This window comes from Ailuropoda melanoleuca, chromosome 8 (assembly GCF_002007445.2).
Source record: "Ailuropoda melanoleuca isolate Jingjing chromosome 8, ASM200744v2, whole genome shotgun sequence".
Taxonomy (NCBI): domain Eukaryota; kingdom Metazoa; phylum Chordata; class Mammalia; order Carnivora; family Ursidae; genus Ailuropoda; species Ailuropoda melanoleuca.
The window spans coordinates 60,733,041-60,760,595 of NC_048225.1; the positions used below are offsets into that span (position 1 = coordinate 60,733,041).

Sequence of the window (27,555 nt, forward strand, 5' to 3'; positions counted from 1 at the left end):
AATTAGGAACAAGAAGAGGGTATTCCAGGAGGAGGGAATACCATGAACAGAGGGTTGCAGATGTCAAAATGTGAGGCCTCTAGGGGAAAGATTGGTAAAGCCGGTTCATGGAGGGGAGTGACAGAGGTAAGGCTCTAAAGTTAGTTTGGAGTCAGATCGGGAAGAGACCTGAAGGCCACACTAAGTGTCTGTTCTGAACCGTAAGCAATCAAGAGCCTCTTAGGAAGCTAGAGCAGCAGGCCCACAACAGAAGACTGTGATCAGGGTTGAAGCTAGAGGATTCAAGAGGTGAAGTGATGTCAGGCAAGGGGATCCAGAGAGTGTGGGGCAGGGCCAGGTGGCCCATCCTAGCCCAAGTCAGAACCTGACACGAGAGCTGAGGCAGGAGAAGATGGTCCACAGCTTTCAGAGCTCAGGTTCGTAGGACCACCCAACTGCGAAACCAGCTTTCAGGGCCAAGAAAGAGCCCATGGCGGAATGCAGAAGGGACGGGTAGGATGGATCGAGGCTCATCTCATCTGATAGACTGGCGCCTCTACTTCTTTCAAGTCAAATCTCAAGAGTCAATCCAAGGACTGCACTGACATACTCCATGCAAAGCCCCTGTTCCCAGGGGCCTGGACAGAGTGACAGTGCGAGAACCAAGGGCAGCAGCCTACTCTAGGTCTGCAGCTCCTACTGGTCCTCAAGCCCAGGCACGCCCTGGACTGGCAGGCAAAGGAGCTGAATTTTTTTTCAGCCTCTGTAATAACTATGGCATTCAGCAGGATTCTAAGGCTTTCTGGACTCCTGATGCTCCCTTTATGCAGTATGGGATTAGAGATAAGCTCCAAGGGCCTTTCCTGTTCTCTAGCCTCCACAGCAGTCAACCAGGACTGGTCCCCCTTGAATGAGAGAGTTCCAGTAGACAAGGGGCCCCTCCAAGACCCTGTCCATCAATTACAGCTACCTTGAACTGAGGGAAGGCTCAGCAAGGCTACTGTAGCTATATCCTTCCAAGCAGTGCTGGCAGCAGCTAGCACATTCCTCCCCCCACCCCCGCCGCCCCCATGCAGCCTGCCTCCTTCCCAGTACCAGGGGAATTGCTCTCCCAGTAACAGGTACCGTTCTGAGGTGCCAGTGCTACTCCCAGGGCCCTCGAGAGCCAATTAAGGTGAGGAAACTGTTCATGAACTAAAAAGCCGCCGTGCTGATAGGGCTCGGGAGCTCCAGCTTCTGCACCTGCTTCACACCCAGCTCAGTCCAGCTCAGCTGCCTGTCCTCCACCTAGGAGACTTGGGTCACTGCCCACAACAGACCCAACGATGGCTGGACACACCATTCAGCACCTGGACTGAGCAAATAGCAGTCACCTGCCTTCCAGGCTCGTATAGCTGAAATCTCACCCCCACCCCCGCCTCCCACCCTCACCCCAGGCCATTAGAGCCCCTCCAGCTGAGCTCTCATTAAGATCATCATTTCTTTCTCTGACTCTGAGGTTATAGCATCTTGCATCAGTTCCCTCTTTTTGGATCTTCCCAAAGTCCCAAGGCCTGCCCACTGAGGGACAGAGATTGCTCCCCCTTTCAGCATCTATGGTTTTCAAAAGACATGCTGTCACCCATCATTAGCATCAGGAAGCATGAGGCCATGGTGGTTATTTGGTGTTCTTAGAGCTCTTCAAGTCCAGCCCTGAAAGCCAGAGGATTGCCCAGTCAGTTAGTGCCAGAGTCCAGACTGAGCTCCAGGGGCCGTGACTTCCAGACCAGGGCTCTGCCCACATCTCTCACGTCACCCACATCGATAACGGGAAAAGTAAGATACTGAACAAGTAGATTCTAAAGCTTTGATATCAGAACCGAGGTCTCTCAGCTAGGGTTTGTCTTTTACTAGAGTTGAAAAGGAAAAAGAATGTTCCTTTTACTTACACGGGGAAGGAAATATCTACTTAATTGCCCTTCTGCCCTGAAACAACAACTAGAGCTGTAGGAGTCCTGAGAATTCTGAAGACAAATGCAGCACGTAGGAAATGTCAGTTTCAGGCAGTCTGCCCCCTTCAGAGCTTGCTATGTTATTTAAAGTATCACTTGGCCACTCAGTGGCCAACTTCTTCCATAGAGGTGGACCTGAGACCATTTCCAATTAGGCTGAAAAGCAAACAGTCCCACATATATTGGCTCTCGTTGGCTGAGTATACCCATTTCCCATATCCAGCCTTTCCGCACAGAGCCCGCAGCTCCAGTCATCCCACTGCGTGGCTAAGCCATGTGTGCTCAGCACACTGTTGCCTTCGCGCTGGTCCCCATCACTAGCTTTGGGGAACTTTGCCCAGCTGGTCTCCTTAGAGGTGGAGGCCTAATACAGACACATTACCTAGTGGGACAGAGTTGCTGGGGAAAATCTCCGTGAGACTGTGGCCTCATTAAAGATGTGCACCTGAGGACTCGGGCTGCAGTGCTGGTTCCTTCCTCAAAGATTCTCCATGGAGCCTCCCCATCTGTTCAGAGATTCCAGGTGAAATCTTCCCCTAAGCAGAGAGCTTACAGTGCTCACCTCAAACGCTGAAGACAGGTTTGACCTGACCTGGCAATTACCAGTTGTTTTAGACCTTAGACCTCACATATTCACAGTACCCAGGGTTTTCATCTGCAAAATGGGAATAATACCTAATTATAGGGTTCTTGCAAGGTTTTAAAAAGATGAGACAGGCACTAGTACCCCCAGTACAGTGTCTGCCAACCAGCAGCTGCTTGATCTTGCAATCTGAGAAACAGACGGGAGCGTCACAAGTGGAACTGTCTGCCTTCCAGGTAAGAGCCATGGGAGATCTCTGCGGATTCACTGATTCAATCATTTGTTCAATAAATACTCACTGAAGCCCCCATCCTGTGTCAGGTTCTGTGTTGGGCTGTGGGGTGGTAGAGATGAAAGGCCCAGGCCAGTTAAATCAGGTGCCTCCCCTAGTGCCAGGCACCAGTGCCGAAGTGCAGGCCTGGGGAGGCCCCCCGGAGGGATCAGAGTTGAAAACCAGCTGTACAACCCCTGAGCCCAGGCACACGGCCTATTCAACACAGCAACCCTCAGCTCTGCCCAACAACCAGCAGGCCTAGATGCATAGAAGTGGACCTATCCCCATGCACTGTTGGCCCATCTGGCTGGAGGCACTGATGCTAAGGAATCCTATTTACTCTTTAGTCTCTACCCATCTCCTCTCTAGCTGCTCCCATATTTTACTTTTGAAAACCCCAGACTGGCAGAAATAGGATAAGCATTTTAGCAAGTCTGTGCCCCTACTCTGCTGGACAAAGTGGCAGTGCTAAACGCTCTTTCCAAAGAACCGGAATCCCAAGCATGGCTTCTCAAATTACAGACCAGAAATCAAGTTCAGGTATTGGGTCTCTCACTAGACTAACCAGAGACAGACAACAGTGCTCCTTTCCAAGAGACAGCTCATTGGGTACCATTCTTTCAGTTCTTCCAAAAACATTCAGTGAGCACCCACACAGCATAGAGTCCTAAAATCTCCAAGTAGTCACGGAAGCTGATTCTATTCTTCACCCATAAATGCAAATATGGAAGGTAATAACGGCCTGGCCAGGTCACAGAACATACTAAAGAATGTAAGATGCCACATATTCAAGAAATTGTCTCTCTTATTCCAAATCAAGCATATTCACATCGGACTAATTTTTTTTCCACTTCAGTTTCAAAAGTTCTAAATAATAGTATTTTCTCAAGTTTCTCAGCTTCTTACTATCTCCTATGAGCAGTACAGAATGTTAGACATGTACACGATCATTTAATCTTCCTAACAATCCTCTAAGGTGATTAGTACTATCACCATCCCCATGTCCTAGGCGACACAACTTGCCCAAGCTGCACGACTAGTAAGTGGCAGGCAGATTTGAACTCACACTCAGATCCCCAGACATATTGACACCAAAGCTTATGTTTTTATTCTCCATTATATACTCAGAATAACTTGGTGAATGAACACTATGATTCTAATAATAGTCGTTAGTATGGCTTAGTTTTCTGACTTTAGAGCCATACAAAGCCTTGAGACATGCATATTAGTTCTTGTTAAAAATCCTAAATGAGATCAAATGCTTAAACATAAGAGTTAAACTATAAAACTCTTAGAAAATACAGGGGGAAAACTTCACGACAATGGATTTGGCAATAATTTCATGGTTAGGACACCAAAAGCACAGGCGATAGAAGCAAAAATAGATAAATTGGACTTAACAAAATTAAAGACTTTCTGTGCATTAAAGAACACTATTAATAGAACAAAAAGACAACCCATGGAATAGGAGAAAATATTTATAAATCATAGATCTGATAAGGGCCTAGTACCCATAACATATTTTAAAAACTCTTACAACTCAACAACAACCAAAAAAAAACACCCCAATTAAAAAGTGGGCAAAACTGAAACTCTATACCATTATACAACTCTCCATTCCTCCCCGCTCCTCGCCGTCCCCCAGCCCCTGGCAACCACCAGGCAACTTTCTGTCTCTATGATTTTGACCACTCTAGGTACCTCGTGTAAATAGAATCATAGACTATTTGTCTTTTTGTAACCGGCTTATTTTATTTAGCATAGTGTTTTCGAGGTTCATTCATGTTGCAGCATGTGCCAGAATTTTCTTCCTTATTAAGGCTAAATAATATTCCATTGTAAGTATACACCGCACTTTGTTTATCCGTTCATCTGTCAATGGACACTTGGATTGCTTCCACCTTTTGGCCATGAGAATAATGGCGGTTATAACACAGGTGTACAACTATCTCCTTGAGTCCCTGCTTTTAATTATTTAATTCTCTCTGGATATATCCAGAAGTGGAATTGCTAGATCATATGTTGATTTTATTTTTAAATTTTTTGAGGAATGGCCATACTGTTTTCCACAGAGGCTGTACCATTTCATATTCCCACCAATAGTGGACAGGATTCCAATTTCTCCACATCCTCACCAACACTTGTTATTTTCTGTTCTTTTTTCTGAATAGTAGCCGTCCTAATGGGTGTGAGGTGGTATCTTGCTGTGGTTTTGATTTCTTTTTCCCTAAAGATTAGTGACATTGAGCATCTTTTTGTGTGTTTACTGGCCATTTGTATATCTTGTTTGGAGAAATGTCTATTCAAGTCCTTTGCCCATTTTTAAATTAGGTTGTTTTTTATTGTTGAGCTGGAGAAGGTCTTTATATATTCTGGATATTCACCCAACAATGCTGGAACTTTTTAAGACATATTTAAGATTCACCATGTTTATAAATTTAACTTATTAGATTTCCAAGTCTCCTTTAACTAGGAATATTTATTTGCTAGACAACCGAAATACTGAAAAAGAAAATAAAATACATTTAATTTATAAAAGCAAAAAGTAACTAGATTTGTAAATATGTTCAAAAATTAATAAAAACCCCTTTAAAAGTGATTGTTAAAATTTGCTACATTTATAAATAGAGGAGGACACATAAGTTAAAATTAAAAGTTTAAGGAAGGACTAAATTTAAGTTTAAAAATCAGATATTAATTTTAAAAATCAAACTAGATCATCTTTTCTGTGCTCCAAACTCACAAAAGAGCCCAGGGAGGTCACACAGTTTGCCCAAAGGTTTAGAGGGCCCCAAATTCATAGTTAAAGACAGCTGCACTGCTATAATGCCTCAAGGCACATCGCCTTGGGCTACAAATCACTTTAGTAATACTGCAGACAACAAAGCAAACAGAGAAGATGTTTCTAAACGCTCTCAACTTGTCTGACTTTCTCATCCTCCAACCTCCAAGTTCGTCCAACAGAGACTGCATCTCTATTACAGGCCCGTGCTAGAATGCTGAGCTGGAGGGACCTGGTTCACATCTCCAAGGACTCACAGTCCTCAATGAGATTGTTCCCTAGGAAACCTGATATTCAGGAGCTAGACACAAGCTCCTCCCCCCTGGCAGCGACTTAATTGGTGAATGGTTCACTAGCCCGCGTCTGTTCAAAGTCAGTTCCTGACCAATCCTAGGGGGGCAGTAGCTCTCCCTCTGCCTTGGAAATTAAGTGAATCAGGACAGTGTCCTCTCCATCTGGGGAGTCAGCCAACCCTTGAATCAACACCTTTCCAGGTTTCTCAGTTTGCCACCAGCTCAAGGAAATCCCAAACTTGCAAAGTCCCAGCTTACAGAATAGATATAGTAGGCATCGGAGGATTGCTCTGTCTCACAGATTGCCCAAAGAGCTGCGTTTGGCAATGAGTATCCCTTGGGCATTTAAATTCTGATTCTTTCTACACCTGAAATTCAGTTCCTATGAAACAGGAAGAGACCGGTTATGTGGAAGGAGGGGAACTGGCGATACTTTTGTACTTACTATCTGGGACAGTCCCGAGAACCTTGGCCACCTGCCTCAGCTCCTGGATCAAGCCCTGGAAGCAGTCTTTACAGAGCAAATGCTGGCAGGGTAGGAACCGGGCACCCACGTCATCCAGGTCCTGTCGGCACACAGAGCAGGTCTGTACCATGGCCTCCATCTGACCACTCCCATGTTTCTGGTCAATGAGTGGCAGCCCCATAAAGCTCATGCCCATATCGGTGCCCATGCCCGTGCCCGGGACCGGGGCTCTTCCGATGATATCCTCAGGTGTGAAGCAGCGTGTAGAGCGAGCAAGCTCCACTCCCTGTAAGGGAAGCGCAAAGCACAGTGATTCATTTCTTTTGGGTGGGGGATGCTCCTGGAGGACTCAGAGAGCAGGAGACTCATGCCCTGCAGCCTACAGGCCTCAGCCTCACACTCTCCCTTGAGCCCAAAGACAGTCTCCAGCATCTCTGCTGTAGAAAGCAAAGCCTGCAGAAGTCTGCTAGGTTGTATGCTTCTTACATGGTTTGTTTGCCTTCAAAAGTGTCCAACATCTCCCTGTGCTTCTCTTTATTGGTGGACAAGCTTGAACCGAGATTTCATTTGGGAAAGGAGAAGGAATGTATTAAGAGTCAAGTGTATGACAGGTCCTTCCTATGCTTTGACTCAGTTCTCACAACTACTCTTGGAGATAAGCATTATGATACTTTTACAAATTAAATAAAGCCATGAGGGACAGGCTGGGGAAACTGAGGCTCAGAGAGGCTGGGTCATTGTACAAAGACAGATAGTAAACAGCAAAGTTCAAATTCAAATTCAAAATCAGACTTCACCCCCTTACTACTGAAATATTTCTCAAGCTGAGGTCCACACACATATTTTCATGAGTTCCCTCCAGTATTTTTTTCATTAGTATTCATTCTGATAAGAAGTTTTTAATGTATGAACATTTTTTAAAAGATTTTATTTATTTATTTGACAGAGAGAGAGGCAACGAGAGAGGGAACACAAGCAGGGGGAGTGGGAGAGGGAGAAGCAGGCTTCCAGCCAAGCAGGGAGCCCGATGCGGGGCTCGATCCCAGAATGCTGGGATCATGACCTGAGCCGAAGGCAGACGCTTAACGACTGAGCCACCCAGGTGCCCTAATGTATCGATATTCTTATCCACCACCATGAGCTTTTAGAGGCAGTGCTAAGAGTTCAGGAGCTACTGCACACCATGCGGTATTACTTTGTCTCCGGCTAATGAGGAGAGAAAGGGGCAACTTAATATGTAAATGATGCATTCTTGCCACGTGGAGGCTCAAGAACAGTGTGGCACATGGTGATGACTGTTTCATGGTACTTGGAACAGAGGAAGGAGGTGGGGAAATTAAGTCCCCGTCATGGCGGTGGAAGTTGGCCAAACCTGGGAACACGGGGAACACCACATTCAAGCTGAACTAGCAAACATAGTTTAGCAGCACGTCATCTGCAAGTGAAATCGGTATTGGTAATCTGACTGTTTTGGTTTTTTATAACTTGTAGACTGTATTCAGTTTTATACTTGTGTAAGAGCAAAAGAAGTATGCCCAGTTTTATATTTGTACTTGAGAAAGAGAACAAAAATCATTTAATTCAAATCTGGAGCTCTGTATTTATGCAGATTTGAGAGAACTTTCATTTCAGTCCATAGTCTTTGAGGGCCAAACCAATTCAAGACAGAGAGTGACGGGGCCCAGAGAGGCCAGGCTGCTTGGGGACCCAGCAAAATGTCACTAAATAGAATAACGGATCAGTCGGAGGCTCGACGAGCACTTATTTCCCAGCGGGCAGCATGGTAGCCCTGTGGAGGTAAGAGCAGTCTGCCTTAGACGGTTAAAGTGTGGGGATGCCTGGGTGGCTTGGTCTGTTAAGCATCTGCTTCGGCTCAGGGTCCTGGGATCGAGTTCCTCGTCAGGCTCCTTGCTCAGCAGGGAACCTGCCTCTCCCTCTGCCTGCCACTGCCCCAACCTGTGCACGCTCTCTCTAACAAGTAAATAAAATCCTAAAAAAAAAATAAGGAAGAAGGTTAAAGTGTGGCTGAGTTTATTTCATTAGACTTTGAGAATATCAAACTCTTTGGTCTCGAACCCCTTTACATTTTTTAATTATTCAGGACCCCCGAGAGATTTTATTTATGTGGGTTCTATCTACTACTATTTACCATATTATAAATGAAAACTGAGATAATTTAAAACTATTAATTCATTCAAAAACAATAAACCTACTAAATGTCAACCTGAATAATACACTTTTTAGGAAAAAATTAACTATTTAAAAAAAAATAAATTTAGTAAGAAGAGTGACATCATTTTTCCCTTTTGCAAACCTCATTAATGTCTGTCTTAATAGGAGACAACTGGAATCCCATACCTGCTTCTGTAGTCAATCCGCTCTACGTTGTTTTGTTTACAATGTATGAAGAAAATCCAGCCTCACGGGGCTGTACGGTTAGAAAAGATAAGACTATTTTTAATAGCCTTATCAGGTAATTGTGGACATTCTTTGATTCTACAAGTGGTAGTTTCTCAAAGGTTCGTTGTAATGTGGAGTCTGAACTACATCAGTGAACATTTTTTACCCTGTTACATTAAAATCCACTGGCCTATCTTGCACTGTGAACTGCTCTTTCACCCAGGCATCATTTTATAACACCAAGCACTTGCCATTTGAAGAATACTGGTTCGACGACTTAGACAGATGCTCCGAACATTGCCGTTTCATTAGACAATAACAAAACATCACACTCTTTCACACTGCCTCGAATCTCATGGAAAATTCTTCATGAGGAAGATGTCAGACTCAGCTGTACCTTTACCAGAATTCTAATTTTTTGCTAAAAACTCTAATTTTATCATTGGTAACAAATACTTTCAGGTTTTTTCCTTGAAATGACAGGCTCACTTCATTTTTGAGAAAATACCTGCCGAATTCCCAAGGCTGAATAATCACAGTCTGTTGTTCTTTCAAGTAAAACTGGTGTCTTACCAAAAAAAAAAAAAAAAAAAAAAAAAAAAAAAAAAAAAAAAAAAAAACGAACAAAAACAGGCTAGTTCAGCTTGCAACTCACGCTACACACAAGTGCAGTTCCTCGCTTTGGTAAGTAGAAGTGCTTTATGCATTCTTCCAGTTTCTTCACACAGAAGATTAGAAACGTGTATTCAAGGACTGAAATGTAGTAAAATATTTACTGCTTCCTCATGGACACTCCTAAGTGAGACAGGCTTCTCCTTTCTCTTCCCTTCCCTTCTATTTTTCTGCAAATGCCTGGCCGTGAAGAATACAATGACTTGTACCGGCATCTTTGGCTTTTTCACACCATTTTTGGTTTTTGCTTTGGCACCACCATGGCAAATGCCGACCCGGCGAAAAGGGCTGATGGCATCTTAGAATTACTTTGAAAATGGTTTTGACCCTGCCGATACTTGTGATGCTGTGGACACTTGTGAAAGAGTCTCAGGGACCACCCCCATCCCCCCTCCACATCATCTGTCTACAGATGGCACTTTTTAAATAACAACTCTGGGGATTCGAGGAGGTGGCATGGCTTTCCAACACCAGTGGGCACTACTCAGGATGAGTATATAAAGAAATATTTCATTTCTGTCTTAGAATAGCAACTAGTAGCTCTATGAGGGTAAAGGTTAAATTAAAGGCACAGCCAAGCAACGGAGTCTCCAATTTGAGGATAAGGTGGAGGGGGAGGATCAAAGAACTCTCTTCTATCCCCTTCCTCTGGCTGCTTTTCACTACCCCTTAGCTCCTCCCTTTCCTTCCTATCTCCTCCGACCTGGGGAAGGGGATAGAGGATGGCAGAACGTACTTAAGCCAGGAGTAGCAAATTCAAACGCCTACAGGGGCCCAGTGCATGGTGAAGTGCTCCACCTAAAAGAATGTGGGTCCAGTGTTGCCAAACCTTAGTTTTCCAAAATGCCAGAAGTCCACATTTTTACTTAAACTCTGAAACGTTGGTACTAATTACATTTTTAAAACGTGAGAAAACAGCCTGAGTCAAATAAAATGTACCAGTCATCAGCCTGTGACCTCTGCTATAAGTCCCCGAGAAATGTGAACCAAATGAAACATCATGTGAAAGTCTGGAAGGACAGAAAACCTCACGTATAACATTACCTTGCTCAAAAATCACTTCCTTTTAACACCCCACAGCCTGATCCGAGGGTTTCTAGAACCTGGCCAAGGGAGGGCGGAGCAAATCATTCCATACCACACTGGGAGTACGAATTTCCACAGACTGTTTGCATGGGTAAGACAGAACAAATGATCATCAAAGCAATACTGCTTCCAGGCAAAAATGTGGAGACACACACACTAGGTAATGAGAGGACATCCACTCAAGCTGGCCGGTGTTGAATGTGACATATCACCTGAGTACCTGTCTTCTGTCTGTTTTGGACACAGTCCTGGGACAGGACTTAGTCTTTCTTGCTCACCCTTGTTTCTGCCCCTCACTGCCCGGCATGCATATATAGTGTCTGAACATAGCATGCATTCAATAAATATTTCTAAAATGAAAGAATGAATCTCAGCATTTTTCATTATACAAACAAGAAAACTAAGATCCAAAGAGAATATGCTGTTTGTTCAATATCATTTGGCTAGCTGGAAAAGGAACCCAAACTTATGTGTTCTTTCTGCTAATTTTATCATCTGAAATTATATGAAAACCCAAGTATTTAAGCCCTTCCTTGTTTCACTATTAGATAAATTGCCCTCCAAGGTCCTAGAATTCCTCTCTCCACATTTTGCTAGTCTGAGTTTAATGGCAGCAAGGTTGTTTTCCACCCTAGCTTGCAACAAAACTTCTAGGAATGTATTTTCCATGTAGTACCATGATATTTTTAAAAGATCTATTCAATACAGTATGGAAAGACCTGGAAATTAGATTATTTTTACTTTGTGCCGAAGACAACCCTATGGTCCTATGGATTTTCCTCTAAATGCCATATTGTCATATATCAACAACTACTGATAGAGGCAAAAAACCACCATGACAAAAACAAAACAAAAAACAACAGCAACAAAAAACCCCTGAGCCTGGCGTAGGTGAAAGTGGTAACCACACATGCTGCTGGTGTATAAATTGCTACAATCCATTTGGGGGGAAAAACAGCATAATATGAATCATAAAAATGTTCATACCCTATAATACAGCAATCTCACTCCTGGGAATTTACCCTAGACAACTTATTCAATAGAAGAAAAAACCACATACACACAAATGTTCATTGCATCGCTAATAGCAAAGGACACAATAAGAACAGCAACAACAACAAAGAAACAAAATACAGGAGAAAATGGCTTAGTAAATTACAGTACCTGCTGAAGATAAATTAGTCTTAAGATGTTAATAATAATAACCAGGAAGACCAGGCAGTGATACAGAGAAACGCCACGGTGTTAAATGAAAAGCAGAATACAAAAGGGTTTGTATGCTACGGTCATCAGCTTTATAGGCAGCTAGGCCTCCAAGCAGACAAGAGCTGAAAGGTAATGTTCAGACATAAAAACAACATTGTAAAGTATTATGATTCGAGATGCTTATATTTTTTTAACATTTTCTCTAATGTTTCACTGGCTTTTCTATTACATGCAATTTTTAAAATCCTTTCTGAAATAAATTTGGATTTCTAGAATTCTCACTCGAAAAGAACAGAAACCCTGGCTCTTCCATCTTAAATTAACAATCCTCTACTTGAAAAAGGAAAGCAAGATAATGTTTCCTAATGTCCAAACCTAAAGATGGAGAGCAAGCAAACAAGGCTGGACCCACCCATGCTGGGGTTGCTATCTGAAGGACTGCCGAGAAACTCAGGAACCCAGAGAGGACAGGAAGAAAGAGGGCTCACAGGGCCCTCTTCAGGGTGGGGGTGTGTTCAGGGTGGAGAAAGGTCTGGAGTACCAAAAAGGTCAGCATCACATTTACCTGTCTCGCCAGGTTGCTGCCTGGCATCATCTCCCTTCTGCTCATTTCACAGGTATTTTCTGAGGCCCTGACTCTCTAGGGGAACCCAAATGCCTGAGATGTCACAAGGCCACGCTCTACTTCAGAAGAGATGTCACAGAGAAGCAGGCCTCTCAGAGGTCATGTCTCAGGGTCATGCTCCGTGTGCCTGAGTGGAGAAGGACAGGTCACCAAATGCCTAACGTCTGGAATGCCACTCAACTTTGCAGATACAGAACTCAAACTTTGCTCTCTCAGACCTAGTCAACCTAGGGAAACTGACCTACACTGATGAACCGCACATGAGCCTTATGTTAAAACTATAGGATTGCCTTGGGAATGAAAGGGAGCCTGCTAGAAACCAGAGCCAAACAATCGCCCAAGGCATGCCCTCTACCCTGGAGATCAAACCACCAATGAGAAGAGTGGTAGGTGAACACAGAACCCAACACAGAGTGTTGGTCCACTCAGGGAGGACTTCCATTCAGATGGATGGCCTGAGGGATGGGGTGTAGGGCCTCCATACCCATGGAACCTGGCAAAACTGCGCAGAAGTAGTGCCCATGACCCAGACCCCTACCTTCTACCTGCTGGAGAGTCTTGATCCTTGCTCTAGGTCCTCCTTACAGGACACCTGATGGTTACCTTTCATTCCCAAAGCTCTGCCCAGCTTACCTGCATTCACAGACCATGTTCCCAAGGGTAGCTCAGTTCAATTCTTGTGCACTTACTGGCCAGCTCTGATTCAAATAGGGGCTGATCTCTTCATAGGCCTTGCTCCCACTCTCAAGGCCCCTCTTTCTGCTGGTCACAGGCAGTATGTGATCAAGGACTCAGGGACTGATGAAGACCATAATGCTGTGAGGTCAGAGAGGGAGTGGTCACTGAGGTAAAAGCAGATCTGGAAAGAGAAGACTGAAGACTAGGTAGGCCCAGCTGCTGTATCTTGGCAGCTCTGCAGCCTCTGGCACGTCACTCAACTTTCTGCGCCTCAATTCTCTCATTCTTATTCACAAAATGGGGCTGGTAGTGTTGACCTCTCAGGCAGATACATTTTGTAAACTGCAAGGTTTATTTGGCTATTATCACTGTGGACTTCAGTGTTCTGGGAAGAAGCAGAATATAAGGTGGGCCTTAACAGTTGAGAAGATTCAGGATATCTGATCAGGAAGAAGATGAGCACTACAGGCACGAGAAATGGCACCAGCGCAGGCAAAAAGGCCGAAGCGATGTATCAAGTCTGGCTGCAGTGGAAAGCTCCTGTTAAGAGGAGAAGCTGAGGTTGGTTTGGAAAGGCAAGTGAGCTGTATTCTCTTGGTAATAGAGAGTTATCCAACTTTTTGATTAAGTAAGTGGAAGGAAGAAAGTCACGTTTTGGGAAGATTAACCTGGCAGACGTGTGAAGGATGAAGGGATTGGAGGAGGGTTAGAATGCAGGCAGGGTGACCGCAGGAGGCTGTTGAACTCGAGATAAGAGACATGGGCGGTGGCACAGGTGCTTAATAGGAGGAAGCAGATTTGAGATATAGAACAAAAGGATATGGTGACAGCGTATTAGGGGAAACAAAGGCTTGGGAACAATTTTCAGGTCTCTGTGACATCACTATCTAGGGGGACAAGGGTGCCACTCACCAAGATATGGTATAAAGGAGAAGGTATCAGTGAGCAAGGAAGATCGAAGTCTTTGACTACGTTCACCAAGTTTGTCTGTAGAATGACCAAGGAATAATAATCAGAGATTACGTACATACGTGAGTGTGGAGGTAAGCAGTAGAGATGTGGACTGAAGCCACCCAAAATTAGCTCACCCAAGAAGATTGTGTACTGTGAAAAGTTGAGAGGCAAGGACCAGAGGCTAAAAAATATCAACACTTAAATGGCGAATAAAGTTAGAAGAACCTGAAAAGACTGAGAAATGGCCAGAAAAATAGGAAGAATGCAAGAGTTTCCATAAGGAAGCGAGGTAAAGTACGAAAGAGAGAACAAGTGGTAAAAGGAATGGGAAGAGTTGATACAATGTGGTATTTGTTTAATTGATGATTTGAGTAAAACGTGTTAGATTGCAGTGGATTAAATGACGAACGGGAAAGGAACAAATGGACAGAATTCAGACTACTCTTTGGGGGAGCTTGGCTGTCAAGGAAAGAGCAAGGGTGGTAGGTAGAAAGCAGGGAGAATTTGAGATATTTTAGCTAAAATGTATTTTAGCTGACAGGAACGAGGCAGGAAGAATATACACAGAGTAACTGAAAGAATGGGTGAGAGATGGCTCTTCCACTCAGTGAGGTGAGAGTAAGTACATTCAATTTGTTGAAAATATACTACATGCTAGAAACTGGGAGTGCGTGGATAGAAGAAATTAATCCTGAACCATTAAGGAATTTGGTCGAGCAGGGAAGACAAATGTGGTCGACAATTGCATGAGCTATGTGATAGATTGTGTGGGGGCACAAGTGGGGAAGTAAGCAACAATGACTGAATGGGTCAGAGAAGTTGCACAGGGTCGAGGTCGAGCAGGGATTCTTTGGTCCGGGAGAGAAAGTCACGGCCGTGTCAAGTAGGTTCAAGTGAAAATTAAAATTTGGTGGTTAGAAAGTATTTACAGTCTGGATTAAAAGGACCATAAAGCAAGCAGGTATACAGGTCCCTGAAGCATAAAGGATTGTTCAGAGCGGGGACGCCCAGGATGATAACCAAGGGCAAAGGCGGAATTAAGACCGAGCGGCCCCCGGGAGTGTGGGTGAGCAGGCGCCGGTGGGTGATTCCGCGACAGCTCTCAGCCTCAGAGCCTGAGGGACCAAGGACTGCGCGGAAAAGGTATTCCCGCCGCCACCGCCAACCTGACTCCACCGGGAGGGAGAGGACACCCCGCTGAAACAAGAGCGGGGGGCCCGGGGAGGGGCGGTCTTGCAGTCACGCGAGACCCGCGAAACCCGCGAGACCCGAGAGACTCAAGAGACCCCGCCCTACGCCCGGCCTCCCTGCCGGAAGTGAGTCTCATTGGCTCCGCCCCCGTGATCGGTAACTCGCGAGATTTCGTGAAAGCCTCCCTTTTCCGTCTGGGCTGCCGACATGGTAGGTGGTTCTTTTCGTGCGTCCGCTTCTTTGCTGGTGCAGGCCGCGAGCTCTACTCGCGTGGCACCCCAACCACCTACCCCCGATCTTGGCCCGGTTTTCCGGGCCGCGCATGGCGGACCTCAGGGCAGGGTGGCCGGCATGGGCCCCGTAGGCTGGGGCCGCGTGTTCTGCCTGGGGTTCGGCTCTCTTGAGACACGCGGGCCCGCGCGCTCAGGTGCCGCCCTGATGAGGCCGCATGGCCTTGGGCCAGGCCGTAACATCACGTTTGCTGAATGTGACCCAAAGCAGATCCTTGACCCCCCGAGCCTACAGACCCTTCGCAGACGGTCAAGTTCGCCCTCTGCCCCACCTCCCTTTGGCCTTATCACCAAGCACCTTTTTCCATACAGCCATCCAGACTGAGAAAGACCCGGAAACTTCGGGGCCACGTGAGCCACGGCCACGGCCGCATCGGTAAGTACCGGCATCCCATCCTGGTCGGCTTTGCGGTCTCCCCGCCGGGAAGTGGGTAGGGTAGAAGTGGGTTCTCTTTGTGCGGTCAGTGGGACTGAATTTGACGGTTAGCGGTTGATTTTTTTTCTCTTAGAATTCTCTACAGTACTCCACTTTAAGAGAATTTTACATCAGTTGGGATGAAATTTGGGGCAAAGTGTTAATTTGTCGAAGGCATGGAGTACTGTGGAACATTGCAAAGAGATGTTTCACCTGGGAACTTGAGGGGATAGCAATGCTTAAAGTGGTATTTTACATTGGGGAAAAGATAAGACGCAGAAGTGTGGGGAAAGGAGAAGAACTGAGGGGCTGGAGAAGGCTACGTTAGCCATGTAGCCTTATATTCTTGCAGGCAAGCACCGGAAGCACCCAGGAGGCCGGGGTAATGCTGGTGGCATGCATCACCACAGGATCAACTTCGACAAATAGTGAGTGTTTTCTTGGCCTGTACTTTCACTGGCACTGACAGTTTGGAGTTAGGGGCAGAGGGCTGGCTCAGGACACCTTCAGTAGGAAGAAGGCCTCTTACCACTGAAAAGCCTTGCGTGTTGCTGGGTTTTACCAAGTTAACATTTGATGCGAACTGAGAACTTGTCATCGAGGCTAGAGTCACGCTTGGGTATCAGCTTATTGCCTTAGTGTGCTAGAGTCCTCGAAGAGTAATTGCTGACCTTATTCACTGGCTGTGACATTCGTGGCATAGTCAGTCACCAGGTTAGTGACATCAGATTAACTATGCACCTGCTAGATTCACTTATGCCCCCCAGATTTGCTTAGAAAATCTGTATATTAGAGAACGTGTAGAATTTCCATAAAATTCTGTCAAGTGATCTGGAACACCTCTGGTCTTGGCATTGCCTCTTCTTCAATGACTTGTCCTGGTTCCATGAAGGGTAGTCTCCTATTCCCGAACATCTTCAGTGGCCTTTTTTTTTGAAGATTTGTTTTAGTTCAGCAATGCATGGCGTACCTGCTATGTCACTATATGCTGTAATTGGGAGAGATGAGCTATGAAGATGATAAACATCACTTAATTGGAGTCAGATTATGAAAGTGATTGCCCTTCTCTTTCTAGTCACCCAGGTTACTTTGGAAAAGTTGGTATGAGACATTACCACTTAAAGAGGAACCAGAGCTTCTGCCCAACTGTCAACCTTGATAAACTGTGGACCTTAGTCAGTGAGCAGACAAGGGTAAACGCTGCCAAAAACAAGACTGGAGCTGCTCCTATCATTGATGTGGTGCGATCGGTGAGTGAAAAAATATTCGTTGACTTTATATGGTCCTTGCCTCTCAAAATTCTGGATAATCTAATCTATTTGATCTCCTACCTGAAATCTGTACCCAGTTACCGAGTAGACTATTCCATCTTTTGATAAAATTTCCACAGGTAAAACTCACTGACCAAAATTGAACTCTCTAGTCCAGTTGTGATTCAAGTAAAACATTTGAAGAAGAATGATCTTTCCAGTCCCTCATTCGTTCAGTTACTTTGTTATTTATTTCTTGAATGTTTTCCAGTCAGTAATCTCATTCCCACTGTTCCTGCCCTCATTTGTACAGGTTTGCATTTCTGGCCTAAGCTTTTGGCAGTATCTTAGCTCAGCTGGCTCTGGTTGCTCTTACATAGCCCTGCTTATGTGAGGCACAGCTCTTGGTCCTTTATGTCCCTTAGAGAATAAAATCCTAGGATGTTTGTTATTTATGGATCTACGTTATCTGAAGAGATTTCCACACACCCCAGAACAGTGACGACAAAGCATTTTTGTATGTCTTTTAGAGTTCTGGTCCTTTTGTCAGTTTTACCTTCCATGGGTATGGAGGTAGTCTAAACCCTAAAGGGGCTTTTTTGGTTAAGTTTTAAATCCCTTTTCCCAGCCTACTTAACATTCCTTGAGCAGTTTTGATGGTCAGGACTTCTTGGAGCATTGCTGGGAATGTGCTCTGTCTTTTTTGCTTATCGGGTGGTAATTGAATGAGGGGGGGTGTTCTTTGCTTGAGGCTAGAGTCACATCCTGACACATCTCTTGTCCTGGTGTGCTAGAGTCCTCAGAGAGAATCTGCTGGTCTTGATTCACTGGCGAGGGCAGTCAGTGCCCCCGGTAGTGCCCAGATCAGAAACATGCCCTCCCAGCTCTGAGATGGCATAGATTGGAACGCATCTTTCTTCACACCAGGGAGTTGGTACCTGCTATTTTGTGTATCATAAACTTTTTTATTTTTTTCTATTCCTCTAGGGCTACTACAAAGTTTTGGGAAAGGGAAAACTCCCAAAACAGCCTGTCATCGTGAAGGCCAAATTCTTCAGTAGAAGAGCAGAGGAGAAGATTAAGGGTGTAGGGGGCGCCTGCGTTCTAGTAGCTTGAAGCCACGTGGGAGGAGGTTCATTAAATGCGAACAAGTGCTTTTCTCTTCTGGTCTGGGTGTAAATTCTTTAGCATCCCTACATGTACATCAGAAACCCACCCAACAGATTCCAGGAGTAAGGTTATGAGGGCCTGAGCTCCTCTGCCAACTCCCCTCAGGAAAGTGTGAAAGAGAGAGCACCAGCACTAAGAGGACTTGGCCCAATGCCTAACCTGAACATTTTCATTTATAAAGTGAGAATGATACCTGTTGTTAGCACATGTATGTATCTTAGAGTTGAAAGGACGGTTTGCATTGTATGTTCTGAATTTACAGCGAGTGGGAGAATACACCCTTAATTGTAGTATGTGGCTCAAATGGGGAAGACTCGGGGTGGTTATGTTTTGTTTTTCAAGTAAGCTCTACACCCAACATGGGACTTAAACTCACTGAGATTAAGAGTTACTTGCTCTACCAACTGAGCCAGTCAGGCACCCCAAAGGGGAAGACTCGGTTTTGATGGGGCACATTCTCAAGAGTGGACAGAGGATAGGATTGAAGCAGTTGTGAAGGATGTAATTCCTGAACCTGAGGTTTTTCTCCTTGACTCCCTTATCGTTTACCATACATGCCGTTGTCGTAACCAGAATGTTGAGATGGGAGCCCAGTAGTCTGAATGTTAAACACACCAGAGCTTTTACACAAAAGTGGTTCGGAAAAGCATTTGTCAGGATTTATGTATCCCTGTGCATTAATGTTCAAAGAACTACATCATGAAATGCTAGAGTCTAGTCTGAAATGTATCTAGCAGAGAATTTGGAAAAATCCAAAACCGAGAAGCTGGAGTCGGGTTTTCTAGGGTTTGTATCTCCTACAAAACCATAACGATTGTGTGCAGATAGGACCTTCAGATCTCAGGGTAAATTATAATTTACTACAATTTTTCTAGTTCTTCCCAAAATTTAAGAAATTTTCTTTGGCCCAAAATAAAAGTTGCTGCCTAGAACCCTGGCCAAAGAAATAGGATGACACTTAAATAACAGGTTTCTTTTGGCAGAGCATTTTTTCCTTAGTCCTATGTGGGGTGATATGTGAGTTGAGAACCATGACTTTCTATGGGACAAATTTGTGACAACCTTTAGAGGATTTTGCAGACCCTCAAGTATAAGGAAACTGGAGAGCAAACTTAGTTGATTTGTTTAAAAAGGTGCCAGGAAGGCTTTACTCAGTTGGACAAACAACTGGATCATCTGAATTTGATCTTTGATAATGTCCTAATGGAGAAAGGTAAAACTGGTTGTCCCTTAGTGTCTTTTGGAGGACCTATAATACAGAAGCTGAGGTCATGGATCTGAAATGGGTTGTAGTTACATTAAGAATTTAATGTCTAATTGTAATTAGACACTGAAGATACAAAAACGTATAAAGTGTCTTAAGATTCAGATGGGGTTTGAGCTTTTGATCCAAACCTTAACAGTTGTGTGTGGCTTAAACTTGTCCAATTTTCTCATCTTTAAAATTGAGAACTGTGTGGATTAAGTAAAATGGAAGCAGTTACTAAATGAACTTTTTTGACTTTGTGCACGATTATGGGAGCCAACAAATTAATCCCCTTGGTCTGATTAAGTCAAGGCAAAATGATCCAAGCAGAGGTCAGAGCAAACATGCTAACCAATTTAGAAAAGTTGAGCAAGGGAAGTGAGAAAATGTAGTTAGGGACGGGGTTACAGTGGGAGGCATTACAGAGAAAATGGGAATGAGAAAGCAAGAGTAGGATACAGAAAACCCAAAGGACAGGTGGGATTTAGTGGACCATACATGAAAACTAGTCCCTTAATTGCCAGTATCTTACCTAGCAATTCATTACTAGCACCGTGTAGCATCACTATCCATAAACAGGATGGGGTTGAGTGGTATAATACTCCCCAATCCTGTGTGGAGGTGTAGATGGCCATGCTGACTGTGAAAGTCCTCAACAATTTTATATAGAAGATAGTACAGATACAATGCCATCCCACCTGGCCTGGGAAAGACAGCTGGAGCTGCCTCTTTACAGCTTGCTCATATCAGGCAACTAATAGCTGGCAGATGCTTTGATGTGGGTGTTAATATTGCCAAGGAAGCCAGGTGATCGGTGAAAAGCCATACTTTCATGTTACAAATGAAGGGCGCAGACCTATAGTGACCACTTGGCTTGTTTGATGAGACCAAGCGCAAACCTTACGTTTTGACTTTATATTTCCGTGAAAAGGGCCACCTCTGAGATACACAGTCCATGCTGTTGAAGCTGTCAAGCTTTGATCAGTCTGTCCTGCAGGCACAGAGGCCCACACTGCCACTGATCTCTTTAGTGGCTGATACCTGCGTACGGTTAATGAAAGTCCTGCCATGTAAGGAGAGAAGAACTTTGCTAGATGTCCCTGCAACTCCGTGATCTTCAACCATTGGTTTACCTACCTCTTCAAACTGGAAAAATCACGTCACCTGGCACATCAGGCTGACACGCTTATTTTCGATTAGCTTGAATAGCTAAGGATATAATTTCTGGCCTAATGTACATGTGCTTTAAATACATTTTCATCCAAACCTCGGAGCTGTAGCTATAACAAAATCAGTTGGCGATATCGGACCCGACCCCATTATCAAAATTCGCTAACTCGAATTTAAGGTTTCAATTCAGAGAGGCTTACTTGATGGCTAGGCCAAACGCAGTCAGCCCCTGGACTGAAAACAAGCCTACGGGCGCACCATCGGCGGAAGGCGTGCAGCGTCCGCCTTCGCTGGAAGGCAGACTACGAGGATGGCAGCGGCCAGATCCCTGCAGAGCCTGGCACTCCCACGGCTACGCTGGCGGATCACACCGCGCGGCCTCTGCGACGCCATCACACAACTCCCACACATCAGCTCTTCTCGCCTCAGCCCCTGATAACCACTTCCGGAGGGTGTGAGGTTTTGGTTCCGGGGTCACATTGACCTTGCCCCCTCCCACGACCGGAAGCACTTTCGGCGCCGGCTCCCTCTGGGGGCTCAGCCAGTTCCGGCAAGGGGCGGGGCCGGGCTCGTCGCGCGGCGGACTTTCCCAGGCGAGGCGGGAGGTTTGACTCCACCGGCTCCCGGTGGGCGTGGTTCCCTCCAGAACTGGGGGCTGGGCCAACCTTGCAGCGCTTGAGGCCGTGCTCAGGCCGCGCTTGCGGAAACATGGTCTTTATACACACGTCAGAGGGGGATTTCCAAACTTCTCAGAATAAGCTTCAGTTGTCAAAAAGATGAGCGCCAGCTACGTTCAAGGCACTTTGGGCACCTGCTTGTACATACATGGAAATGGAAATATTCTGGAAGAATATAAAACTGAGAAGGCATTTCCTCATGAGCTGTGGGTCGGGAGGGAGATGTATGTTTTGATAGTTTGGGTTTCTTGCTTAACCAAATGCATATTACTTTATATTAAAAGTCAATATAAATGGACAGAAAATAATTTCAAAGTTACCAGTAACTTGCCAGTACCAAAAGGTAGTATTTTCTCTTGGTCTAGAGTTTTCAGGACCTTTTAAGTGACACCCAGCCCACCCCTATAGGCAAATAAGGTATTTTGGAATGCATACCACCACTTTGGCTCTAGAAACTGATTTTTGTATCACTCTTAGTAAGAATGTAAGTTCAAAGTGTATGTTTTATTCTAACTCTATTTTATAGCCCAATTTTTATTTTCACTTTAAGTTTTTTTTTTTTAAATATGTATCTTTATAAATAAGTCATTTTGGGTAAAAGTCCATGTAAAATAAAGGGTATTATTTTTAGCAAAAATTTGAACTGAGCTGTGATTATAATTAGAATGATTTTTGGGGAGCCCTAATGCCACACACCATCCAATATGAGCTGGAGTTGGAATCATATGGCTTTCCAAGGGCACTCCTTCAAAATATTGCCTTTAAGAAGCCCAGACTCCTCATTTTGACACTACAGTTTACCGGAGTATGGTTATTTAGTTTTTTTTTTTAAGGCATTTAGTAAGATGTAATGGGGCAGCCTTCTCTGCTCTAAGAGTTACCAGACTGATTAAGAATACCCAGGGCCTTTCTTGACTCCAGAATAGAGGGTTGACACTCCGTAGGCACTGGGGCTTCTGGTAGAAGGGACAGTGTTGTGTTACCCCTGAGTAAGTGCCCTAGGGTTGGTTGTCTGAAAGGCACTGTTCAAAGGCACTTGATCTCAATAGTGGCAAAACCATCCTCTAGGGGGGGCAGTTTGGAAATGAATGGGGCAGTTTTTGTTTGTCACAATCCTGGAGGGGAAGCAACCAACGTTGCTAGACATCCTGCAATGTATGGGTTGATTATAAAACAACACAATCTAGTTCTGATCTACCTCCATTTTACACACATAAAAAAAAAAATTCTCCCTCCCCAAGTTTTTATATACTTCTGAGTTTTCCAGGATTCCAAATGCTGTTTAAGTCAGGGGAAGTTCTTACTGTGTTCTGCTCAAAATATTGCCAAAAGTTGTTCATTTCTCTGGGGCACCTGCGTGGCTCAGTCGGTTAAGCATCTGACTTTTGATTTTAACTAAGGTCATGATCTCAGGGTTGTGAGATTGAGCCCCGCATCCGGCTTGGTGCTGGGCATGGAGCCTGCTGAAGATTCTCCCTCTTCCTGCCAGCCCCCCCACCAGAGTTGTTCAGCTCTCTTCCCAATGGTGACACCCACTCAGTAGACTGAACTGCTAACACAGCACACTTTTATCTGTGCGTGTGTAGCTACCGCACTCACAGTAACTCTATGTACAGGTGTGAGCATCTGACCTCGTTGTTATCTTCCAGTACAGCTGTACCCAAGCATGTACATATTTAAATACCTGTTATAACAAAATGCCTCCTTTTATTTCTCCCCACTTATATGAAAGTGTGTTTAGGTAGGTTACATTATTACGAATTTCATTTCAGAATAGTAAAGGGGGGAGTCAGAGTATTTGCTATAGAAAAGGAGAGTGTTGGATCCACTAGGGTTAAGAACCATCTGTTTAGGAGTTGACAAATCGTGCAAAACAGACCTTGGAAAGAAGTCCTGACGACTTTTTGTCATACCAGGCCCCCAGGACACACCTTCCTCTATATTCCCCCAAAGTCTTCTGTGCCTTACCCACAGTACACACTGTATGGACCCCTGCAGCCCAACCAGAGCCATTATGTGCCAGTACTGTTTTTCTGAATTAGGATGAAAGCTGTAGCCATCATAGGAGGAAGGCATCCTTAGGGTTAATCTTAGGTACCGTAAGATTTTAAAGATACATAAAAGTTTCAAATTTTATTTTTTAAAAAAGGAATTTATACCTCTATCTCTTGTGATCTCATTGTATGTCTGTGAGGATTCTTTGGAGTCATATTTAAAAAGAGAGGGGAGTGAGAGAAGGATAGGAAAAAGAAACAGCACCTTTTGGAAACTGTGTTATTATTATTTTATTGTTAAGGAATCTGCTTCTGTGACTGTCACGAAGCCCAGGCTGGGTTAACAGGAATGAGTCCTGGAGGTAACTACACCCGACTCTGGACTTTCCGGTGATAAGCACTGTCTTCTCTACCTCAGCTGAAAACTCAGACTCATGAGGCCTCAGTCTCTGCCTCCCTATTCCTGGAAGATGCCAAAAGCCAACTATGTAGGAGACTCTTTCAGAGGAGAAGAGACTTCGTCTTCCCAGAAGACAAACCCTCTACTATAGAAGGCAGATAGCAACCCCAAGCCCCAGACACGTTGGGACCGGCCCAGGCCTCAGTGGAAATGGGGAGAAGGAGGGAAGGGAATTAAGGATAGGACTGTCTCTTGTTTAAGTAGGCCAGGGTGGAAGGACAGGAAAGATCTACTCCTTGGTTCAAATCCTGCCAGCCCCAAACTGAATTCCAATGAAAAGAGTTCCAGCTTACTGCCTCATCTCTCACCTTGGAAATTTTCACGGTCTCTGCTCTGCGAAGGTCTTGGGTGGGTGAAAAGCCTCAGCCACCCATATTCCCCGCTGTGCTTCTCTTCTTGCTTTTCCATGGAATATTGCAAAAGTTTCTGCATGCAAACGTAGGGATCCAACAGGAGAAGACTAGTCACAGAATGACAGAAGAGCTATAGGCAATGGGTCAGGGCTATGAACAAGCCTGGGTTGGCTTTTGCTGAGCTTCTCCCCACCAATGTCAGGATACCCAAGGATATCTTAAGGGCTTCATACTAAATAGGAAAATGTTCAGATTCACCTAACAGTGGAGTTGAAAGCACTGAGCATTCTTTGCATCACTGGGAACGCTTACAGACAGTCTGAACAGTTGGTTATTGAAGAGGCAAGCTGAACAAGAACAACGACAAGGTATCTTCTAAGACCAATCATTCGGTTCCAGCCAGAGAACTTGATTTCAGGGCAGGTACGTGACTCACACTGAAGCTAAACTCTTAATGGAGTACTCAATTCCCTGCACGATGGTGTTTCATTCCTGATCGGCCCATCTCAGCCCATCTCCCAGGAGAGAGAACTCTAGAAAATGAAGCCAAGGAACACGTAGGGCTCTGGGCCCAAACAACTGTACACTGTTTATTGAGAACACCCGTAGATGGTGGGAAGGAGGGATGCCCTGTACCGCATCATGGCCACCACTGACTGGGAGCTGGGCCAGGAGAGCACTGGCACAGCCGGAGGTGGGGGGTGGGCTTCCCGTGACTCACTGACCATCACAAAGGTGGGAGGAACAAGAGAAGGCCAGGCCCAAGTGCCTGGTACCATGCTGCAAATGGGAATTGATTGGCCTTTGCCTTTCAAAAACGGAGGGTTAGGGGAGGGGTGACTACTAGAAAAAAATAGAAACTCTAAGATTTAAAAAAAAAAAATAGTCCTCCTGTACAGAACAAGACAGCATCTGCTCTCCAGGGCCCGAGACTGGCAGCAGGGGCCTCAGGCAGGCAGGCCAGGAGCCTCCAGGGGAAGATCAGTGGTTCGGCTGAGACAGTCAGCTGCACATAATTGGCCAGTCGCCAGCACCCAGCCCCTTGGGAATATACAAATATTTACCAGATTCTCTTTGCTTGTTACAAAAAGAGATAAGAAAGCTTACAGCAGATTATTTACAAACAGTATCCTGGGATATCGTGAAGGCAGAGGTGGGCTGGCTTGGAGGGCGGGGTCTGTGGGGGCAGGGCGGCCACAGCAGCGCAGGGGTTCCAAGCTGGCCCGTCCGCAGGCTCGAGGCTCGGCAAGGCACTGGGCCCCGTTACTGGGGAAGGAGCCTAATTTTTCTTGTGGAGGAACTTCATTTTGTTGCCTGTGGACCGGAGAGCGCAGGAGTGAGAAGGCTTCAGTACCAACTCTCGGAACAGCCCTAACCCTCTCTGTGCGAGACAGGGTTAGAAAGACTGGAGTTTAGCGGTGACGGGTCTGACCCGGGGCAGTGAAAATATGCTAGAGCTCTAATTAGGGCACTGGTATCAATCACTCTGGGGCTGTGGGCAAGCTATTTAACTTCTTTGGCCCCAATTTCCCTTTAAACTGAGGCATGCTATGATTCCATGATTTAGCTGGCCGAGCTCTTTGAAGAGAGTGGAGGTTTTCAGAAAAGGGCACCCTGGCACCGAGACTTTTGTAGACCCCTTTAGGCCTAGAGAAAAGCTCACTGCCCCCCCAGCATCCTCATAGTCAGTCAGGAAGGAGCACATGGAAAAAGACCTGATTTATGTAAGGATCTGTGGTTTCTCCTGGTTCTGCAATTTGGTAAATGCTAAATGCTCTTGGAGCACTGGGCTGGGAACGTCTTCACGAGGGGATCTCTTACTGTTTCTACAGCCCCAGTATAAATACCCACTGGCACTGGTTTAGACTAGTTTGGGTACAGATCCCCCAGCCCCAGCTTCTTGCTGAACACCTATCTCATGAGTGACCGTGCTACTTACCCAAACCTCGGAGAAACTTATTCATCCCACTCTGCTCAGTGTCTGGGAGTTCCTCTAAATACTGCTCCACTCGCTGCTCGAAGAGGCCTGAGGAAGAGGAGGAACAGGGAAAAGAACACTCACTGCAGGAAGGGAAGGGGAGGCCTACTGGAGGGGCCACAGGCACAGAGAAACCAAGGCTCTGCGATTACAATTTAGGGCAGCACCTTACTAGAATTCAGACTACCTCCTCAGAGCTATAATTAATAGCGTCTCACTGTGCTCACCGCTGAGGCAAGAGGCCCTCAGCACCTTGCCTCCCAGTGCGTGTGTCTGAGCTGAGTCCGTGAGGCAAAGATGCCACTCCTTGTTTCAGAGGTGGGCGCCTTCTCTAGGTCCTCTTAGATCACTCTGCCACGTTGTTCCAAAAGGTTTGTTAGACTAAATGAGCAGTATTAGTGGACAGAAGACATAATAACCCTGAGGTTAGACAGAAAGATCTTGATGAGATTTAAAAAAAAAAAAAAGGCCTAGAGTGAACTAAGCTGTTGAAATGACTAGAGACAAGGTGACCTTCTATTCTGAATGGAGGCTGCCACCCACCTCGGAGAGCTAGCTCAATTTTCTTGAAGGGCTTCTCCAACACGTGGTTCTTAGAACCCCCTAACTTGTTCGATCTGGTCTTTTTCTCTGAATAAGAAGGGCATCTGAAGAGGGGGTGGGCTACCAATGGCATGCTGCTCTTGGGTGGACAGGAGCCCTACCAGACACATGGCTCCAGCCTGTGTGCAGCCTTTGGAAGCCACTCACTGCAACAGGAGGAGAAGAAAGCTCCCTTGGCGGTTTCTTTCAGAAGAAAGGGATGTTAGGAGGCCTGGCCCTAGCCGATAGCTAAGAGCTTCCATCATGGTACCCAGATATTCAGGCCTACTGGTAGCAGACAACTCACAGAAGAGGGCTCATAGCCCCCAACCCCAAGCTTTTCTGGCCTTACCCTTTGCCCGACATTTTCTTAGCTCCCTGTCTTGGATGAAGCCAGCAAACATCTGAGACTCCATAAAAACCTCAAGAAAACGGCGGATGCTCTTGGAGGCCACAGACTTGCGGAAGGCCTCTCGCTGAAAGGCCCTCTCTCCCTTCTCGCTCTGAGTCAGGAAGAGGGAGTAGTGCCCAACAGTCTCCACAAAGAACCGGATAAACACCTCCGACACCAGCCCATTGAGGGTATTACATTCTGGAAGAGAAAAGACAAATCTTTGAGGTTCAGGTCAAGAACCGGTCATCTCCAACCTTCAACCCCAACGTCTAGCTGGTATTGTCTCCCTCTCCCCAAGAGAATTTCTAGCCGGAACCACTTATCTGTTTTTGGAACTTTAACTCTCGTGCTCCTGGGCTTGTAACCAGCACCTGAGCTGGAAGGTCAGAAACTGTG

General features: G+C 45.5%; 3 protein-coding genes and 2 non-coding genes across 8 annotated transcripts in view; 3 read left to right on the forward strand and 2 right to left on the reverse strand.

The window, feature by feature from the left end:
• TRIM66 (tripartite motif containing 66) overlaps positions 1 to 15,317 on the reverse strand; it is a 58,773-nt gene extending 43,456 nt beyond the window's left edge. The window contains exons 1-2 of the mRNA XM_019796334.2: positions 12,298 to 15,317; positions 6,348 to 6,654 (exon numbers count right to left, since the gene is read on the reverse strand). Of these exons, the coding sequence (XP_019651893.2) occupies positions 6,348 to 6,654; positions 12,298 to 12,342 (352 nt within the window). The 5' untranslated portion in view covers positions 12,343 to 15,317. The remainder of the gene's footprint in view (positions 1 to 6,347; positions 6,655 to 12,297) is intronic.
• A 54-nt stretch (positions 15,318 to 15,371) lies between these two features.
• On the forward strand, positions 15,372 to 18,296 carry RPL27A (ribosomal protein L27a). Its single transcript, XM_002916155.4, has 5 exons — positions 15,372 to 15,390; positions 15,783 to 15,846; positions 16,238 to 16,313; positions 16,961 to 17,135; positions 18,123 to 18,296. The coding sequence occupies exons 1-5, from the start codon at positions 15,388 to 15,390 to the stop codon at positions 18,249 to 18,251; spliced, it is 447 nt and encodes a 148-aa protein (XP_002916201.2). The 5' UTR covers positions 15,372 to 15,387; the 3' UTR covers positions 18,252 to 18,296.
• On the forward strand, positions 16,482 to 16,612 carry LOC117803610. The gene has a single exon (XR_004627553.1). It is a non-coding gene; the product is annotated as a small nucleolar RNA SNORA3/SNORA45 family (small nucleolar RNA).
• LOC117803608 lies at positions 17,881 to 18,011 on the forward strand. Its single transcript, XR_004627552.1, has one exon. It is a non-coding gene; the product is annotated as a small nucleolar RNA SNORA3/SNORA45 family (small nucleolar RNA).
• Positions 18,297 to 23,682: 5,386 nt separating the features above from the next.
• DENND2B (DENN domain containing 2B) overlaps positions 23,683 to 27,555 on the reverse strand; it is a 103,912-nt gene continuing 100,039 nt past the window's right edge. For 3 of the 4 annotated variants that reach the window (XM_034666523.1, XM_034666524.1, XM_034666525.1), the window contains exons 18-20: positions 27,118 to 27,357; positions 26,145 to 26,231; positions 23,685 to 25,519 (exon numbers count right to left, since the gene is read on the reverse strand). In XM_034666523.1, coding sequence (XP_034522414.1) covers positions 25,485 to 25,519; positions 26,145 to 26,231; positions 27,118 to 27,357 — 362 coding nt within the window. In that variant the 3' untranslated portion in view covers positions 23,685 to 25,484. Of the gene's footprint in view, positions 25,520 to 26,144; positions 26,232 to 27,117; positions 27,358 to 27,555 lie in introns of all 4 variants that reach the window. The other variant, XM_034666526.1, reaches the window with a different exon arrangement.